The 20,839-nt window shown below is 45.4% G+C and overlaps 1 protein-coding gene across 1 annotated transcript in view; it reads left to right on the top strand.

Annotated features, from left to right (window-relative positions):
• The window catches only part of ttc23 (tetratricopeptide repeat domain 23), a 69,616-nt gene that overhangs the window by 4,831 nt on the left and 43,946 nt on the right, over positions 1–20,839 (top strand). Inside the window, exons 3-5 of the mRNA XM_072552908.1 lie at positions 3,587–3,710; positions 8,629–8,785; positions 13,321–13,446. Of these exons, the coding sequence (XP_072409009.1) occupies positions 3,587–3,710; positions 8,629–8,785; positions 13,321–13,446 (407 nt within the window). The remainder of the gene's footprint in view (positions 1–3,586; positions 3,711–8,628; positions 8,786–13,320; positions 13,447–20,839) is intronic.

The raw sequence follows: 20,839 nt of genomic DNA on the forward strand, positions 1-20,839 counted from the left end.
TGTCCTAACGATTAGAATTGCTACTAATTCAACTGTTGCTTTGCTTCAGCACAGCCTGACTTGCACAGAGGTGGAAGAGATCTTTGGGTAAGAAATCTCGTGGCCATCAACCCCTTCCATTGACTATGACTGACAAAGTGGCATGGCCTGATCAGATGGGTGAATGGGCCGAGGATTGGCAGATGGAGTTTAATTTAGATAAATGTGAGGTATTGCATTTTGATAAGGCAAACCTGGGCAGAACTTATACGGTGAATGATAAGGGACTGGGGAGTATTGCTGAACAAAGAGACTTAGCGTGTAGGTGTGTAGTTCTTTGAAAGTGGTAGACACGGTGGTGAAGAGGGCACTTGGTGTGCTTGCCTTCATTGATCAGAGCATTGAGTATAAGCGTTGAGATGTCATGTAGATGTCTAGCTGTAAAGGATATTGGTGAGACCCTTTCTGGCATATTGCATATAATTCTGGTTGCCCTTCTATAGGAAGTATGCTGTTAAACCTGAGAGGGTTCAGAAAAGATTATAAGGACTGAGTGGGGTGGGGTTTGAGTTATAGGGAGAGACTGAATATGCTGAGGCTTTTTTCCCTGGAGTGTCGGAGGCTGAGAGGTGACCTTGTAGAGGCTTATAACATCATGAGGGGCAAGGATAGAATGAACAGCCGAAGTCTTTTTCCCAGGGTAGGGGAGTCCAAAGCTAGAGGGCACAGGTTTAACATGAGAGGGGAAAGATTTAAAAAGGACCCGAGGGGCAATGCATTCACACAGAGGGTGGTGTGTGTATATAATGAGTTGCCTGAGGAAGTGGTGGAGGTGGGTACAATATTACAACATTTAAAAGGCATCTAGATGTGTATGTGATTAGGAAGTGTTCAGAGAAATATGGGCCAAATTCTGGCAAATGGGACTAAGCTTATTTATAATATCTGGTCAGCATGAACGGGTTGGACCGAAAGGTCTGTTTCCATGCTGTACATCTCTATGACTCTATGATACTTAACCCTCAAATTCGCTTGTTTAAAACTGATGTTGCATTGAGAGATGGCTATGCCCAAATTAACTGAGATATTTCCTACATTGCAACGGTGAGTGCACTTTGTAAAAATAATTAATTGATTGTAAACGTCAAACCTTTCTTTACCGGGCTCTGTATGCAGGTTGTGTGCTGCACTGGCTGACTGTGTCTGCAAAGCTGCAGTCTCTGCGGGCCTCTGCAGCACTGAAATCTCTATAGGCCCCTGCGATGCTGCCGTCTCTGCGGGCTCCTACGACGCTGCAGTCTCTGTGGGCTCCTCTGGTGCTGCAGTCTCTGTGGGCTCCTCTGGTGCTGCAGTCTCTGCGGGCCCCTGCGACGCTGCAGTCTCTGTGGGCCCCTGCGACGCTGCAGTCTCTGCGGGCTCCTGCGACGCTGCAGTCTCTGCGGGTTCCTATGACGCTGCAGTCTCTGCGGGCTCCTGCGATGCTGCAGTCTCTGCGGGTTCCTATGACACTGCAGTCTCTGCAGGCTCCTGCGACGCTGCAGTCTCTGCGGGCCCCTGCGACGCTGCAGTCTCTGCGGGCCCCTGCGACGCTGCAGTCTCTGCGGGCCCCTGCGACGCTGCAGTCTCTGCGGGCCCCTGCGACACTGCAGTCTCTGCGGGCCCCTGCAACGCTGCAGTCTCTGTGGGCCCCTGCGACACTGCGGTCTCTGTGGGCTCCTGCGACGCTGCAGTCTCTGTGGGCTCCTGCAATACTGCAGTCTCTGTGGGCTCCTGCGACGCTGCAGTCTCTGCGGGTTTCTGCAACGCTGCAGTCTCTGCGGGCTCCTGCGACACTGCAGTCTCTATGGGCCCCTGCAACGCTGCAGTCTCTGCGGGTTTCTGCGGCGTTGCAGTCTCTGTGGGCTCCTCTGGTGCTGCAGTCTCTGTGGGCTCCTCTGGTGCTGCAGTCTCTGTGGGCCCCTGCAATGCTGCAGTCTCTGCGGGCTCCTGCGACGCTGCAGTCTCTGCGGGTTCCTATGACGCTGCAGTCTCTGTGGGCTCCTGCGACGCTGCAGTCTCTGCGGGCTCCTATGACGCTGCAGTCTCTGTGGGCTCCTGCGACGCTGCAGTCTCTGCGGGCTCCTATGACACTGCAGTCTCTGCGGGCTCCTGCGACGCTGCAGTCTCTGCGGGTTTCTGCAGCGCTGCAGTCTCTGTGGGCTCCTCTGGTGCTGCAGTCTCTGTGGGCTCCTCTGGTGCTGCAGTCTCTGTGGGCCCCTGCAATGCTGCAGTCTCTGCGGGTTCCTATGACGCTGCAGTCTCTGCGGGCTCCTGCGATGCTGCAGTCTCTGCGGGTTCCTATGACACTGCAGTCTCTGCGGGCTCCTATGACACTGCAGTCTCTGCGGGTTCCTATGACACTGCAGTCTCTGCAGGCTCCTGCGACGCTGCAGTCTCTGCGGGCTCCTGCAACGCTGCAGTCTCTGCGGGTTTCTGCAGCGCTGCAGTCTCTGCGGGTTTCTGCAGCGCTGCAGTCTCTGTGGGCTCCTCTGGTGCTGCAGTCTCTGTGGGCCCCTGCAATGCTGCAGTCTCTGCGGGTTCCTATGACGCTGCAGTCTCTGCGGGCTCCTGCGATGCTGCAGTCTCTGCGGGTTCCTATGACACTGCAGTCTCTGCGGGCTCCTATGACACTGCAGTCTCTGCGGGCTCCTATGACACTGCAGTCTCTGTGGGCTCCTGCGACGCTGCAGTCTCTGCGGGCTCCTATGACACTGCAGTCTCTGCGGGCTCCTATGACACTGCAGTCTCTGCGGGCTCCTATGACACTGCAGTCTCTGCGGGCTCCTGCGACGCTGCAGTCTCTGCGGGTTTCTGCAGCGCTGCAGTCTATGTGGGCTCCTCTGGTGCTGCAGTCTCTGCGGGCTCCTGCGACGCTGCAGTCTCTGTGGGTTCCTATGACGCTGCAGTCTCTGCGGGCTCCTGCGATGCTGCAGTCTCTGCGGGTTCCTATGACACTGCAGTCTCTGCGGGCTCCTATGACACTGCAGTCTCTGCAGGCTCCTGCGACGCTGCAGTCTCTGCGGGCTCCTGCAACGCTGCAGTCTCTGCGGGTTTCTGCAGCGCTGCAGTCTCTGCAGGCTCCTGCGACGCTGCAGTCTCTGCGGGCTCCTATGACACTGCAGTCTCTGCGGGCTCCTATGACACTGCAGTCTCTGCGGGTTCCTATGACACTGCAGTCTCTGCGGGCTCCTATGACACTGCAGTCTCTGCGGGCTCCTGCAACGCTGCAGTCTCTGCAGGCTCCTATGACACTGCAGTCTCTGCGGGCTCCTGCGACGCTGCAGTCTCTGCGGGCTCCTATGACACTGCAGTCTCTGCGGGCTCCTGCGACGCTGCAGTCTCTGCGGGCTCCTATGACACTGCAGTCTCTGTGGGCTCCTCCGGTGCTGCAGTCTCTGCGGGCCCCTGCGACGCTGCAGTCACCACAGACGTAGCTGAGATTCTCCTCTTTGAAATGTTTAAGGAATGTTATGTTATTGAACATCTCAACTGGGCAACAATGTTAGTTTCTCTTTTAGCATTTTCTCTTTGTTCTTACCTTGAGTTTGTGATTTCTGTCCCACTGTAGGATGTTCCTGCGATGCAGGAACTCATACGCTGCGTGGCACTGGCCAGGATCAGTTTTGGGGACCTGGACTGGAAGGTGGCCAGGGCACATGTTAACCTAGCAGAGGGTTACCTGCAGATCAAAGGTAGGTGAAGCACCAAGGACTAGAATATGTGCTGTTGTCTGGAAATCCTGTACTGTATCACCAAAAATATGGACAAAGGAAGGTCTTGCATGCGCTTTTGTAAGCTTAGGACGTCCAGTAGTAACGTTTGAAGGATCAGGGACAGGCACTGGGTGGAATCTTCAGAAATTTAGTTCTGAAGAAGGGTCTGTGGACCCAAAGCATTAACTCTGATTTCTCTCCACAGGCACTGCCAGAGCTGCTGAGCTTTTCCAGCACTTGCTGTTTTTGATTCTGATCTCACACTTTTCTCTGTACTCCTATACATGAGTACGCGTGATAATAAAATCTAAGACTTCCAGCATCCGCTTTCGATTTTTTACTGGGCAGAGTCTTCTGTGGAAAGGCAACTTAATTGGACAGTTTGGAGAAGCATTTTGTACTCTAATAAATCCCTGTGAAAGCACTTCTTTAACTTCCCCTCTGTTATTCTCCTGCTGCAGCTCAGCCTGTTCGCATTTTATTGATATACTGTAATCCATCTCCAGTTAAAAATCTTTTCATAATGTTTATCCTCCTTTAGCCTTGCTTCTTTCTCGATATTTCAAGTTGCTAATCCTAAATATAACATGGAGCACAGAGCAGAGAGAGAAGCCATAAAACCCAAACACATGACTAATGTTGCATATGAGCCCCTCAAACCCAGCATCATTCTTCAATGCCCTTTCTTAATGAGCTTCCTACGTGCACGGTAGCCAAATAACATTGTTACAAATAGCGTTGTAATCAGTGACCAACTGAGGTCTGGGTACAATTTAAACCTGATTTCCTTGCTTTAACCTTCCACTAAGAATATGCAACAAGTACTGGCTAAGCTAATGATGCCCACGTCCCACTGTCTGAGTAGAAAGGCCCAGGGTTAATCACTTGGCCCTGCTACTGATTTCAGGCCAAATATTGTGCACTCAAGGGCTCATTATCTAGGCTGCAATTGTTCTCAGCTCCAGTTGAAGGGCTCTTGTCGGGCAGTGGTAGTGTCCCTACCTCTGCATCAGGACGACCCGAGTTCAAGTCCCAGCTGCCCTGGGGTGTAATAACAGGTTGATTGGAGAATCTATTTATCTTGAGCTCGAGGCAAAATGATAAGCAATACCCAGCGAGGTCATAGGGTGATACAACAGGGCAAGGAACACAAGGTTACAGCTGCAAAGAAGGTGCACAAAAAGCAAGACCTACTGAGAGGGACCTTGTCTTTTGTGAGGGCAGTGTGAAACAGGCTGAAATACTCGAACAGATTGATGTTCAGAAGGAGGATGTGTTGGAAATTTTGAAAAAATGCGAATAGATAAGTACCCTGGGCCAGGCAGGATATACCCAAGGTTGTTACAGGAAGCGAGGGAAGAGATTGCTGTGCCCTTAGTGATGATGTTTGTGTCCTCACTGTCCACTAGAGTAGTACCAGATGTTTAGAAGGCAGAAAATGTTATTCCCTTGTTCAAGAAAGGGAGTAGGGATAAACCTGGGAATTGCAGACCAGTCAGCCTTATGTCGGTAGTGGACAAATTATTGGAGAGGATTCTCAGAGACAGAATTTATGGTTATTTTGAAAACCATAGTTTGATTAGAGATAGTCAGCATGGCTTTGTGAGGGGCAGGCCATGCCTCAGAAACCTTATTGAATTCTTTGAGGATGTGACAAAACACATTGATGAAGGTAGAGCAGTCGATGTGGTGTATATGGATTTTAACAAGGCATTTGGTAAGGTTCCCAATGGTCGGCTTAATCAGAAAGTAAGGAGATATGGGATACAGGGAAATTTGGCTGCCTGGATACTGAACTGGCTAGCCCATAGAAGACTGATGGTGGTAGTAGATGAAAAGTATTCAGCCTAGAGCTCGGTGACCAGTAGTGTTTGGCAGGGATCTGTCTGAGACCTCTGCTCTTTGTGATTTTTATAAATGACTTGAATGAAGAAGTGGAAGGGTGTGTTAGTAAGTTTGCTGATGACATGAAGGTTGGTGGAGTTGTGGATAGTGTGGAGGGCTGTTGTAGGTTGCAATGGGACATTGACAGGATGCAGAACCGGGCTGAAGTGGCAGACGGAGTTCAACCTGGAAAAGTATGAAGTGGTTCATTTTGGAAGGTGGAATTTGAATGTAGATTAAAGGGTTAAACGCAGGATTCTTGGCAGTGTTTAAGAAGAGAGGGACTTTGGGGTCCATGTACATAGATCCCTCAAAGTTGCCACCCAAGTTGATAGGGTTGCTAAGAAGGCATACGGTGTATTGGCTTTCATTAGCAGGGGGATTGAGTTTAAGAGCCACAAGGTCATACTCAGCTTTCTAAAGCCCTAGTTAGACCACACTTGGAATATTGTGTTCACTTCTGGTCACCTCATTATAGGAAGGATGTGGAAACTTTAGAGAGGGTGCAGTGGAGATTTAGCAGATTGCTGCCTGGATTGGAGGGCATGTCTTATGAAGAAAGGTTGGGGCGAAGAAGGATGAAAAGTGACTTGATAGAGGTGTACAAGATGATGAGAGGCATTGATAGAGTGGACAGCCAGAGACTTTTTCCCATGGTGGAAATGGCTATCGTGAAGGGGCATATTTTTAAGGTGATTGGAGGAAGGTTTAGCAGAGATGTCAGGTAGGTTTTTTACACAGGAGTGGTGGGTGTGTAGAATGCACTGCCAGCAGCGGTAGTAGAGTCAGATACATTAGGGACATTTAAACGACTCTTGGATAGACACATGGATGATAGTAAAACAAAAGGTATATAGGTTAGTTTGATCTTAGAGTAGGATGAAAGGTCAGCACAACATTGAGGGCAGAAGGCCCTGTACTGTTCTATGTTCTGTGTAGATTAGATTTGTAATTTGAGAGGTCCATTCAGAAGACTAATAACAGTGGGGAAGAAGCTCTTCTTGAACTTGTTGGAACCATTTAGGAAGCCTTTTGCCTCTGACAAAACAAAGATTCCACCCACTGCATAAATGCATGTTTTTCTTTCAAATCCCCATTGCTTATCCTACACAAGCCCATAATGTATCCAATTTCCACGAAAGCCATTTTGGTATTATTGCCAATTCACCAGTGTGTGGAAATGGTTCAAAAAACAGCGCAGTAATGACAGCTCACCTTCTCAACAGCTCCCTGCTTCCCCCTCACTCAACAGTCCCTAAAATTCTGTGTTTTATCCATGTACGAGGAAATGGGTTCTGCTGGGAATCGAAGTTATTTCAACTCTGAAGAAAGGTCACTGGACTCAAAACACTAACTCTCCTGTCTCTCCGCAGATGCTGCCAGATCTGCTGAGTTTCTCCAGCAATTTCTGTTTTTTATTCCTGATGGAGTTTTCTGTGGGTCCATGAATCTAGGTATGAGGGGAAGAGTCATGTTGCTGTCAATAGTCCACTCAGACTTTGAAAGCCTGTATAGGGTTGCAGTGCTACATAGCATCTGTGCTACAATTCCCCAATGTGAATCGATCCCCAATCTTAAATGTGCCCAGTTGAAAATAAAACCAGTTCTAATAAGGTGGGTACAGTGGCTCAGTGGTTAGCACTGCTACCTCAGGCCATCAGGGACCCTGGTTTGATTCCAGCATTGGCTGACTGTCTGTCCGTACAGAGTTTGCACATACTCCCCGTGTCTGCGTGGATTTCCTCCCACCGTCCAAAGATGTGTAGGTTAGGTGGATTGGCCTTGCTAAATTATCCACAATGTCCTGGGATGTATAGGCTAAGTGGATTAAACATGGTAAATGCGGGGTTAAGGTAGGGAGTGGTTCTGGGTGGGATGCTGTTTGGAGGGTTGGTGCAGACGTGATGGGCCGAATGGCTTCTTTCAATACTATATGGCTTCTATGATTCTTCTAATGTTCTAATAAATATGTTGCCCCTGTTACTTTCCCTTGTTCTCAGTTTATTTCTTTGCTGAAGCAAGCCATTTCCTAACAAGCAATCCACTGTTTGATTATAAAACATGATGGTAATAAAACTACTTCTGAGGAGTGTGTTGTGGACTCATGTTGACAGACTGCAGACTGTGAGCCGAGCTATTTCTGACATCTCCCTAGACCTTATGCAGCCTAGTCTGACAACTGTTATACACATTGGAGCATGGGGTTTGAAGTTCGGAGAACAGTCCATGGCGGGGGAAACGTATCTGAGAAGGATTAACCCCCTTTGCCCACACACGTCTTTAGATGCGACTGAAAAATATTTGCCTGCTGGGGTGTTTCTGCCTATTCCTGTGCACAAGTCAACATTACTTACTTACCTTCCTCCTCCTCCTAAGCTGCATATGTCAATCAGGCTGGCACATTTAAGCTTCACATGGTTAGTAAGCTGAGTTTGAAACTGAACGCCCACTGGGTCCTCATTTCAGGTCTCTGCTGAGGTCACTGATCTCCATTGGGTTTTTCAGCAATCTGCAGTGGTTTCATGGTCATCATTAGACACTTAACCGTAGATATTTAGTGAATGCAAATTCCACCATCTGCTATGATTCGATTTGAACCCAGGTCCCCGGAACAATAACTGAGTTTCTGAATTAACAGGCTGGTGATAATACCGCCTGTTGGTCACCTCCTCAGTTGAGTGTGGTCTTGGGATAAATCAGTAGTGGACATCCACTGAAGTGTCCTTCTTAACTAGAGCTAAAAGGGCATTTTCCCTGGTAAATGCACGTGTTTGTGGTGTTCATCACAGGTGAATCGCTAGCTGGATATTCATTGTCATGCCACGTAGGGTGGGTGGAATTAAAACTTGGGAGATAACTGGGCAGCTGCTGACCCATCTCGTGGGGGAGGGAGGGGGAAGATAAGGAATGGTTAACAATTTTAAATTGCTGCTGATCAAAAGTAAAGTGTAATCTGCAGCAGTAAGCCAAAGGTTGCACAATCGTTCTCTCACAAGCCGTACTGCTCCCACAGGACAGTCCCCGCAAGCAAAGCTACACTGTGAAAAGGCCAAAGAGATCATGTACTCAAACACTCGGCATCCAGTTTCTGAGGAGGAAAGGAAAGATATCCTCCGATGTTTGATTGCCATGTTCCTCACGCTGGGTAAAGCGATGGTGGGACTTCAGAAATATCCTTTTATTGTACTGATTGCACTTTACAAGACTTACGACCACTTTTTGAGAGAATGAAGTCCGGTCTACAGACATGTAGTTGCTGCTACTTTATAGAAACATAGAAATTAGGAGTAAGGAGTAGGCCATTCTGCCCCTTATGCATTCACAATTGGTGCCTTGCATTTTGTCCACTGTTGACCATTCAGCATAGAGTCATAGAGATGTACAGCATGGAAACAGATCCTTCACAATTTTATTGAAACAATTGGAAATGTAACCTCTACTCCTTTTCTCAATTCTCCTTCACCAAGCAGGAAGAAAACTTTTAAAATGGTGTTCCTATAGTGCCTTTTGCAACCTCAGAGCATCCCAAAATACTTTATGGTTGAATAAGACGTCAAGAATAGAGAGCAGGAGTATCACGTTGCTCGAGGGTCTGCCATGATTTTATTGAATGGTGGAACGGGCCAAATAGATCAGATGGCCTACCCTTCCTCCTGTTTTCTTTGTTTTTACATTAAACAGTTTTATGTGTAGTCATTGCTGTAATGTAGAGAAATAGAGAATCCATGTACGCAGTAAGGTCATAAACTATGAGAAGAGAGCGTCTATTTCAGTGATTTGGCCACAGGTGACAATTAGTTAGGATGCTGAGAGAATAGTCAAGAGAAGTAAGCTGCAATCTCTAACATTCACCTGATGACAGATAAAGCCTTAATTCAAGATCTTGTCTGAAAGACAGCTGTTCCGATAGTGCAGCATCCCCTCACTCCCACAGTGAGGCCACAAGTCTAGAGCTTGTGCTAAAGTCTCTGTAGTGAGACATGAACCTAGAGAGTTGTAGGGGCAACTGTTTGATCAACTAAGGTGCCAATCAAGCAAACTGGTTGGTGTCAAGCTTCTTAAGTGTTTTTGGAGCTGCACTCATCCTGGCAACTGGGGGAGTATTCCATCACACTTCCCACGTCTCCCTCATACATGGTCGACAGACTTTGAGGTGTCAGATATGCTTAATGTAGACAATTGTTCCAGCAACTGAACTGCGGATCATACTTCAGTGAATTTAAACTGTTGAAACTCTTCTCTTAAAAAATCAATGATGTGGAATTTCATTGGATTCACACATTCTGAATCCACACACACCTGTCATTTTGTTAGTTAATTTTCACAACAAAGGAAAACAGACATTCTCATTTTTTTAAAAAAGGTCAAATTTATTTGCTTAAGCCCCTCATCAGCCAGTTATTTGCACTCTCACCTGAAGGGGACCATCTTCAAATCCTAATGTCTGTTAGTAATACACAGCAGTAACATCAAACTAGCAATAATGTGTGTTACTGCAACAAATAACTCACCTCTTGACTTCCCAAAGCATTTCCATTATCTACAAGGTATAAATCAGGAGTGTGATCAATTACTTTCTACTTTCTTGGATGAGTGAAGCTCCAAAAACATTCATAAAGCTTAACAGCATCCAGGACAAAGCAGCCTGCATGATACGCACCACATTCCATTCCTTCACCTGTGATGCACAGTATCTACAAGATGCACTGTAGCAACTCAACAAGGCCAACTAGAAGGACGAGGGCAGCAGATACAGTGGAACACCACCTCCTGCAAGTCCCCCTCTCAGCAACACACCATCCTGACTTGGAACTATATGGCTACTCCTGCATGTCATTGGGTCAACATCCTGTAACTCCCTCCTTAATAGCATTGTGGCTCGATCTATAGCAGTTCAAGAAGGCAGCTCACCACTGAAATGACTCCCCAGAGGCTGGTATTCAGTCACCAAATCACCCTTTATTTATACATGGAGAGTCCTTGACACTGATCCAGCTCCCTCAGAGCCAGCTCTCAGAGTGAGCAGAACCTCTGACACCTGATATTTTTTTAATTTTCCCCCACACTACTGCCTAACAACAGTAGTGGTTATTTTTCCCCAACACCCTGTCGTTTGTGTGCAGGTGTCAAACACAGTGAAGAACAAGTGCGTAAATCTTAATTTATATTCCACCACCAGGTTGAAAGGAAACATTTGAGTGGACAGTTACAAGCAGCGCCCTTCTCGAGAGAGGGCAATGCTGCATGATCAAAAGGTGAAGGAGAGGACGCTCCTGTTTATTTTATGTTTTTTCACAAAATGGAGAGACAGTCCTGTTCTTTTTTTTTGCACAGAACCTCTGACACTCCTGTTTATATTTTTTTGTTCACTGCAGTTTATTTTTTTTTACCCCCACACTACCGCCTAACTGTGGTAGTGCATATTTTCACTGCAGTTTATTTTTTTTTGGAAAACACCCGAGTGGCCAGTGACAAGCACTGCCCTTCACATCAAAGGGCAATGCTGTGTGATACACTTCTGTTTTTTTTTTGTTCTTTTTTTTATGGTGTGTGTGTGCAGGTGTGAGACACAGTGAGAGACACAAAATGCACGAATCTTTATTCAATTTCCACCACCAGGAAGACAGGAAAACACCCGGGTGGCCAGTGACAAGCACTGCCCTTCACATCAAAGGGCAATGCTGCGTGATCAAACAGTGAAGGGGAGGGTAGGGGTTAAATCAAAATAGAGTTGGAGGGGGAAATAATGCACTCCACTCCCTGCGGCGCCCACCTCTCCCTGAACAACTCCAGGGTGTTGGTGGACACCACGTGCTCCTTCTCCAAGGACACCCGGGCCCTAACGTAACCCTGGAAGAGGGGCAGACAGTCGGCCCGAACGACCCCCTCCACGGCCCACTCACTCCAGTTTTTAAAAAAGTTTTTTTCCCTTACCCCACACTCCTGCCTAAGTGCGGTAGTGCTTGTTTTTTTCCCCAGCATCAATGTTGTGTGTGTGCAGGTGTGAGACACAGTGAAAAGACACAAAGTGCACGAATCTTTATTCAATTTCCACCACCAGGAAGATAGGAAAAACACCCGGGTGGCCAGTGACAAGCAGTGGACATTCCTGTTTAATTTTTTTTTAGTGCCCTTCACATCAAAGGGCAACTCACCCTTTTCTTTTTCTTCCCCACACTACCGCCTAACTGCAGTAGTGCTTATTTTTGACTCCAGTTTATTTTTTTTATTTTTATTTTTATTTTTCTTTTCTCTTTTTTTTTTCTTTTTTTATATTTAACCCCCACACTACCGCCTAAGTGCGGTAGTGCTTATTTTTCCCCAGCACCCATGGTGTGTGTGTGCAGGTGTGAGACACAGTGAAAAGACACAAAGTGCACAGATCTTTATTCAATTTCCACCACCAGGAAGATAGGAAAAACACCCGGGTGGCCAGTGACAAGCAGTGGACATTCCTGTTTAATTTTTTTTTAGTGCCCTTCACATCAAAGGGCAACTCACCCTTTTCTTTTTCTTCCCCACACTACCGCCTAACTGCAGTAGTGCTTATTTTTGACTCCAGTTTATTTTATTTTTTTTTCTTTTCTCTTTTTTTTTTCTTTTTTTATATTTAACCCCCACACTACCGCCTAAGTGCGGTAGTGCTTATTTTTCCCCAGCACCCATGGTGTGTGTGTGCAGGTGTGAGACACAGTGAAAAGACACAAAGTGCACAGATCTTTATTCAATTTCCACCACCAGGAAGATAGGAAAAACATCCGGGTGGCCAGTGACAAGCAGTGGACATTCCTGTTTAATTTTTTTTAGTGCCCTTCACATCAAAGGGCAACTCACCCTTTTCTTTTTCTTCCCCACACTACCGCCTAACTGCAGTAGTGCTTATTTTAGACTCCAGTTTATATCTGTCAGTCACGGCTCACTGATTGGACTAGGTTAACAGCCCCAAACAGAAAACTTATATTCTGTGAAGTCCACCTGGCTGACCTTGTTACAATTACTATCACCACCACCTGCTCAAGGGCAGCTAGGGGCGGCCTGTAAATACTGGCCAGCCAGTGGTGCCTACATTCTACAAATGAATTTAAAAAAAGGCAATTTAAATTAGTTAGCAATCTGATTCACCCACCTTCTTAAGGGCATGATTTGGAGACACTGGTCTTGGAGCGGGGTGGACAAAGTTAAAAGTCACACAACGTCAGGTTATAGTCCAACAGGTTTATTTGGAAGCACTAGCTTTCGAAGCACTGCTCCTTCATCAGGTGGTTGTGGAGTACACAATTGTAAGACACAGAATTTATAGCAAAGTTTGCTATAAATTCTGTGTCTTACAATCTTATTCTCCACAACCACCTGATGAAGGAGCAGCATTCCGAAAGCTAGTTCTTCCAAATTACACTGTTCGGCTAGAACCTGGTGTGTGATTTTTAACTTCTTAAGGGCAATTTGGAACAGGAAATAAACTCTAACCCAGTCAGTGATGTCAAGCCCTGTGAAAGAATGAAATCGTTAGGAGCACATCCTCAGGTGCCAAAGGGCTACAGAGGTGGAGGAAGGAAGTAGAGTTGATCTAAAAGATTGGCTAAGGTCTTACAGAATGGCAGGGCAAGCTTGAAAGACACTCGGGCCTACCTATGCCCTTTTTTCTTGTTTTCTTCAACAGAGAATATCCTCTACACATAGTCTGCTTTTCCTTAACTTTGCTCACTCTGAAAGAGGCAGAGCAAAACCTGCTCAAGTCGGAGAAGGTTGTAGACGAGCTTCGACAGGCCGAAGAAGTGCCTCTGGAAGAGATTAGACGAATAAATGCTGAAATTACTTTGACCTTGGGAAGGTAAGCGCTGAGATTTGGAAATTCCATTTGTGCATGTGTCTTAATATGTATGTTTTTGCAAAATCAAATGCATTCAAATAGCCGTTTCAAAGGCTAGCTACACTCTGAAAGGATTCTGACGCACAAGTCACAATGGAAGGACGTTTGAGCATGAAGGAGCCCTGCTAATAAGCTTTAGAATATGAAAAAGGCTTGCATTTATACAGGGCCTTTCATGACCACGGGATTTCCCAAAGCACTTTAAAGGCAACAAAATAATCTTGAAATGTCATCATAGCTGTAATGTAGGAGATGCAGCTGCCAATCTGTGCACAGCAAGCTCCCACAAATGAAAACCAGACTCCTCCATTGCATATTTTAAAATTAAAGTATCGTAATGACATTACTGGAGTGTGGTACAATGTTGTGCAGATCATAGCTTCAAATAATGCTCACCTCTCTGTGCTACAGGGTGAACTGAATCAGCTGTGGTAGCAGTGGGAGTGCTTCTCCTGGTCTTGGTGAACCTTTACTTTATGTATTCAGTATTGTCGCTGGACTATTGTTTCAGTGGGGAGAAAGTGAAGACTGCAGATGGGTGGAGATCAAAATCAAAATGTGTGGCGCTGGAAAAGCACAGCCCATCAGGCAGCCATCAAGGAGCAGGAGAGTCGACATTTCGAGCATAAACTCTTCATCAGGAATTCCTAACAATGGTGACCTTGAAACTATCATCAATTCTTATAAAAATACATCTGGTTAACAAGGGTGCTGAGAGAAAGGGAAATGTGTTGTTCTTATCCTATCTGTCGTACATATAACTCTGAAATGGCCGAGGAAGACATACAGGTCATTTAGGGATGAACAACAAATGCCAGTCTTGCCAGGGATTCCTACACCACATGAAAGAGGAAAGAAATTCCTGGGACATGGGCACGATTGTATAACTTACCTGGTTAATATATAGCATGGCCACAGGCCTGGAGTCAAGTGTAGTCTGGACCCAGTAAGAATGGCAGGTTTCCTTTATGAGTGATTTATTTGAGTTTTTGTTTACAACACTCAGATGGATTTTTATTTGTATATTTTTAATTTTTTTAGCTGAATTCATATTGCCCACAGAGAGCTTTGATCGTGTGTTTTCATGGCATACAAGTCGAATATCATAGCCGGTACTCGCAATTGTTTAGATTGGAGCTGGAATCCAGGATATTCAGGCAAGCTTTAGTGGCTCATAACTGTGGTGTCAGCCAAATTGTCGATTCCATGCTGCAATGTCTTCCAAAGTCAAATAGCCTGCTGCCTAGTCCAGTGGTCCCCTCACCGGAGAAAGTGAGGACTGCAGATGCTGCAGATCAGAGTCAAAAGTGCAGTGCTGGAAAAGCGCAGCAGGTCAGGCAGCATCCAAGGAGCAGGAGAATCGACGTTTCGGACATAAGCCCTTCATCAGGAAGGGCTCACAGGAGCCTTGAGCTCTGGCTCGTTTTCAAACAATGAACTAACTGAAACCAGCACCTGAGGGAGGGATAGGGAGGAGTTGGATGGCACTTAAAGGACTGCTTCTTTAGAAATATTTCGTTAAATACTGTTTTCTAATCTTCTCTGCAGCCTTTACAAATAAACTATAGTTCCTGATTCAGCAACTTTGTTTTGTTGGATTCAAGAGTGACCAAACAGTAAGTGACCTTTGGAATAGGTGTTGGGATATTCAATACAGTAACAGATAGCACCATAAACATAAGACATAGTGATAGATTGGTGTACACTCAGGTCCAAATTGATTGCTCTGAAGTGTTTATCTGCATGCCAGTAACTTCACTTTAATTTTAGTCCTGCCTTCTGAACAGCAGAGAGACTCTCAGTGTTACAAAAATAAAAGTTATTTTTAAATTAACCAACAGAGGGGGAACAAGGGTCACAGTTCAATTCTAAAACGCATCAAGTTGTACGCTTTGAGAATATGACCTCATTTTAAAACATTGTCAGGAGAAGATTAACATTTAAGAGAATTGCTCAAAATATGGAAGAGTTTGGATACTCAAGTAGAGTTGGAATAGATAGAGAGGGACTGAGTATAATCAGGTAACTGAAGAACCCCAATTTAAAATAACTGGTTAAAAAAACAGAGGGCAGATGAGGAGAACCTTTTTGTTTGCAGAGTGTGTTTTTGTTGTGATCTGTAATGTTCTGCCTCAGATGTTGTTGGAAGCACATCAAATGGTAGCTTTCAAAGGGAAATTGGAAAAGTACTTGAAATATTTGCATTTGGGGCATGAATCAGGAGGGATTGGAGCAAATTAACACCAGAGTTTAATACTGGCCTCCAAAGAGTCTGGGAATGTACTTTCCTGTCAAGAATTTTATTTCATCTTGCACATTGCAGAACTCTTAACACCATTGATACGTGTTCCCCCTGTAGGTCCGTCCAGTCAAGTCATAGAGATGTACAGCATGGAAACAGACTTTTTGGTCCAACTCATCCATGCTGACCAGATATCCTATACTGACCTAGTCCCATTTGCCAGCATTTGGCCCAATCCCTCTCTAAACTCTTCCTATTCATTTGCCCATCCAGATGCCTTTTAAATGCTGTAATTGTACCAGCCTCCACCACTTTCTCTGGCAGCTCATTCCTCTGCATGAAAAAGTAGCCCCTTGTTAACTCTTTCCCCAAATACCTTAAACCTATGCCCTCTAGTTTTGGACTCCCCTACCCTGGGGAAAAGACCTTCACTATTCACCCTATCCATACCCCTCATGATTTTATAAACTTCTTTAAGGTCACCCCTCAGCCTCCGACACTCCAGGGAAAACAGCCCCAGCCTATTCAGCCTCTCCCTATAGCTCAAACCCTCCAACTCTGGCAACATCCTTGTATATCTTTTCTGAACCCTTAAGTCCTCACCCATTTATCCCTTAATTAACACATAATCACCATCTCATCCACAGTTCCATTTGGTTCCAGGCAACCTTGCCAGACCTTACCAGATTATAATATTAGACTGCTCTTTACAAATAGGCAGAATGGACCAAAGGCCTCCTTCTATACAGTATGATGATTCTGTTACCAAGAAGTGAGCACTTTTGCTGGTGCCAGTACAAGACGCCAGGTTTCACATGTGAGCCTCTTACAACTACTCTCAGTCATTTCCAGTAGACTCTGTGTGCAACTCTGCTGAGGAGCCCAGTAAATCCCTGGTCTCTGCTGAGTTACCTGATTGTACATGGTGGGGCTGGATACTGCAATTTGAACTCAACATTGGAGGACACTAAGAGGAAGAACTGTCTAGCCAGGCTTCTTAAGACCAAGTCATTATTCAGTGATTCTTGTTGAAGAGTGCACAGCTGCTCAAGGGCTCAGTGCATCTGTGATGCCTCCTGTAGTTGATTGCCTCTGTCAGTGTTCGCTATCTATGTCAGCACACGACAGTTGGCTATTTAGGCACAATCCCAGGTGGTATGTGGTATTCATAGAATCGCCAACTCATGGATTAACTCATCAGGACAGGAAAAGAAAGTATCAACTTGTCATATACTGTTACATTTTGGATTTAGTACTTGCTTTAGTGACACATTTGCTTCTCTAACACGTTCTCCATCAATGTCTTCTTCTGTTTCTGTTGTGTGTTTGAGTTTTCCTCTTGCTATGCTGATCTGTGGCTGGGTCTTCCTGTCGCATGGTGCATCCTACTGATGTACTGATTGCACTTACCTATGGCTGCCTGCCTGAGGGGGAAATCCAGCCTTGATTGGTCACAGGTTGTGGAGAACCCTCTTTAGTTTTGGAGAGAGAGAGAGATTTCGTGGAGTCCGGTTTGAGAATCACAATTCTGCTGTGGCCCTTACAACGTTGCCAAACTCAATGATGTCTCTATCTCGGTCTCCCCTCCCCCTGCCGTGCCCCCATTTGAAATGGGGGGCATCTATCGCCAGCCTGCGTCTTGCTGGGATAGCCCCGTCCCTTTGTTACACCTTTGCTTTCAGATAAGGGATAAGATGGGCTCACTTCCCTCACCAGCTGAGGTTACCAATCTTATTCCCTCATCTAAGGCTTGGTAACCCTCGGGTTGAACCGCCGCCAACCATCTCTCAGTGTTCATCTTATCCAAGTCCCTCATGATTTTATAAACCTCTATAATGTCACCTCTCAGCCTCCTACACTGTAGGGGGAAAACCGTCTTGTCCTACCCAGCCTCTCCTTATAACTCAAACCTTCCAGTCTGGGTAATACCCTAAGTCAAAACGCAGTTGCCTTCAACTAATTACCATAAGAAAGCAGTCCTGAAAAGAGTCCTTTGACCATTGCATTCCCTTTCTCATAAAATAGCATATGCTTCGAATTACTGCTTGAAATCTTCACTGATCTGAAGTTGTTGTGATTGTTGACCATTCTTTATATCCTGGTAATCGTCCTGACATCAGTAAATGTGCCTTTTGTCAGTTTAAACTTAACCCTCTTACCCTTATGTTCTGTTCTCGAGATTAGTCTTGAAACAGTGCTCCAGTTCTTTAAACCAGAATTCCTCTCTTTCAGATTTCATATGATGCAAAAAGGTTTATTTTCTCATAGCTAGCAGTGAGAGGGAGCTGTGTCTAATTCCTGCAGGCTGGCCATCTATCCTTGTATTACAAGTCAACGCATGTCATGTTGGTTTCCTGGTAACCAGGGCTACAAACATTTGTACATGTGTAAATTAGGTTTAGTGTAATGTTAGAATACTAGTGATAAATGGTGATGTGTATTTGCCTCTAAGGTTTCACCAACAATACCTTGAATGCTTCCAATCTTCTATAGTGGCTGAAGTTCAGTAAAGCTTTTGATAAAGTTCCCCATGATAGGCTATTGCAGAAAATACAGAGGCATGGGATTGAGGGTGACTTAGTGGTTTGGATCGAAATTGGCGAACTGAAAGAAGACAGAGGGTGGTGGTTGATGGGAAATGTTCATCCTGGAGTTCAGTTACTAGTGGTGTAACACAAGGATCTGGTTTGGGGTCACTGCTGTTTGTCATTTTTATAAATGACCTGGATGAGGGCTGCTTGTAAATTTGCAGATGACATTAAAGTTGGTGCAGTTGCGGACAGTGCTGAAGGATGTTGCAGTTTACAGAGGGACATAGATAAGCTGCAGAGCTGGGCTGAGAGGTGACAAATGGAGTTTAGTGCGGAAAAGTGCGAGGTGATTCACTTTGGAAGGATAACAGGAAAAAAAGAGTACTGGGCTAATGGTAAGATTCTTGGTAGTGTTGGATGAGCAGAGACATCTCGGTGTCCATGTGCATAGATCCCTGAAAGTTGCCACCCAGGTTAATAGGGTTGTTAAGAAAGTGTCCGACATGTTAGTTTTTATTGGTGGAGGGATTGAGTTTCGGAGTCATGAGGTCATATTGCAGCTGTATGAAACTCAGGTGCGGCCACACTTGGAGTATTGTGTACATTTCTGGTCGCCACATTATAGGAAGGACGTGGAAGCTTTGGAAAGGGTTCAGAGGAAATTTACTCGGATGTTACCTGGAATGGAATGAAGGTCTTATGAGGAAAGGCTGATGAGCTTGAGGCTGTTTTTGTTAGAGAGAAGAAGGTTAAGAAGTGACTTAATAGAGGCATACAAGATGATCAGGGGATTAGATTGGATGGACAGCAAGAGCCTTTTTTCTCGGATGGTGATGGCTAGCATGAGAGGACGTAACTTTAACTTGAGGGGTGATAGATATAGGACAGATGTCAGAGCTAGGTTCTTTACTCAGAGAGTAGTAAGGCTGTGGAATACCCTGTCTGCAATAGTAGTGGACTCGCCAACAATAAGGGCATTTTTTTAAGATTAGATTAGATTCCTAACAGTGGGGAAACACTGTCCCTCCGAAGAGTAACCCACCCAGACCTATTTCCCTCTAACTATGGGCAATTTAACATCGCCAATTCACCTGACCTGCACATCTTTAAACTGTGGGAGGAAACCGGAGCAGCCAGAGGGAACTCACGCAGACACAGGGAGAATGTGCAAACTCCATACAGACAGTTGCCTGAGGCTGGAATCGAACCTGGGACCTTGGTGCTGTGAGGCAACAGTGCTAACCACTGAGCCACCATGCCACCCACTTAAATGGTCATTGGATAAACATATGGATGATAATGGAATAGTGTAGGTTCGATAGGGTTTAGATTGGTTTCGTAGGTTGGCACAACATCAAGGGCTGAAGGGCCTGTACTGCACTGTAATGTTCTATGTTCCCCTTAAATTCCAACCCTATACACTGATAGTGAGGCAAAGGGAGTGTTTAGGGGCTAACTTGCATAAGAATGTGTGACGCATATTTATTACATTAGTTGACTTCAATTTGGTGCCAAGTCATTTAAATACAGAACAACCACGGTTATCCGAATGTCAATTATCCAAATTTCGGATTATCTGAACAAGATCTTAAGGTCCCGTAAAAACATTATCCATTAGCCAAACAATCAGTTATCTAAACAATCAGTTATCCAAACAAATGACTCCCCGCCCGTCTCGTTTGGATAATCAAAGTTGTTCTGTAGATACTTTCACTTGCAGGGGTGATGCCAGTGAACAGTGTATCTGTTCAGGAGATACAGAAATTGAAGAATTTCACTAGTTAACTAAACGAGAGTCTTGCTGAAGAGAGAGGTATCCTTTCAAAACGTTATATTTTGCAATTATCAGGACTGATGCATTATCTGTGATACCTGTCCCAATCAGACTCCCCTGCCAACTGATCAGCACTCATTTCTCACACAGTCTAAATTGTTGTTTCCTTTTGAAATTTAGTATTCTTGCTATTTGGCTCTGATGAGTGCACATTGAAAATCTTTAACATCATGCCTTTTTTGCAGCACTATTCAACCTTTATATTGCCACATGACTGTTAGATGAACTGACTCTGAAAATATAAATCACAGAGAATGCACGTGTAAAGAATACTACTTTTTAGTCATTTGTTCCTGGATCTGGGTGTTCATGGCTTGGCCAGTACATATTGCCAGTCCCTAATTGGCCAGAGGACAGTTAAGAGTCAGTCACATTGCTGGGCGTCTGGAGTCAGATTTCCTTCCCTAAAGGATATTAGTGATCCAGATGGGATTTTACAACAATCTAGAGTCTTTATATGATCACCGTCTCTTTATTCCATATTTTATCGACCATCTGCTACAGTGGGATTTGAACCCCATCCCCTGAATAATGACCTGACATTCTAAATTGCTACTCTAGTGACATTGCCACTATGTTGCACCTGTGCCTTCTCAAAGCCCTTCATACACCGCTCACTAAACCTCAAAAGTGACAACATATTGGCTGGAAAGCACTGAGAGATGATCTGAGGTTCTGAAAGGTTCTATATGAGTGCAAGTGTTTCCCTCCTTTTACACTGAAAAGTCCTTTTGACTTTGAGAATCG

The sequence above is a fragment of the Chiloscyllium punctatum genome, chromosome 33, assembly GCF_047496795.1.
Source record: "Chiloscyllium punctatum isolate Juve2018m chromosome 33, sChiPun1.3, whole genome shotgun sequence".
Classification (NCBI taxonomy): Eukaryota; Metazoa; Chordata; class Chondrichthyes; order Orectolobiformes; family Hemiscylliidae; genus Chiloscyllium; species Chiloscyllium punctatum.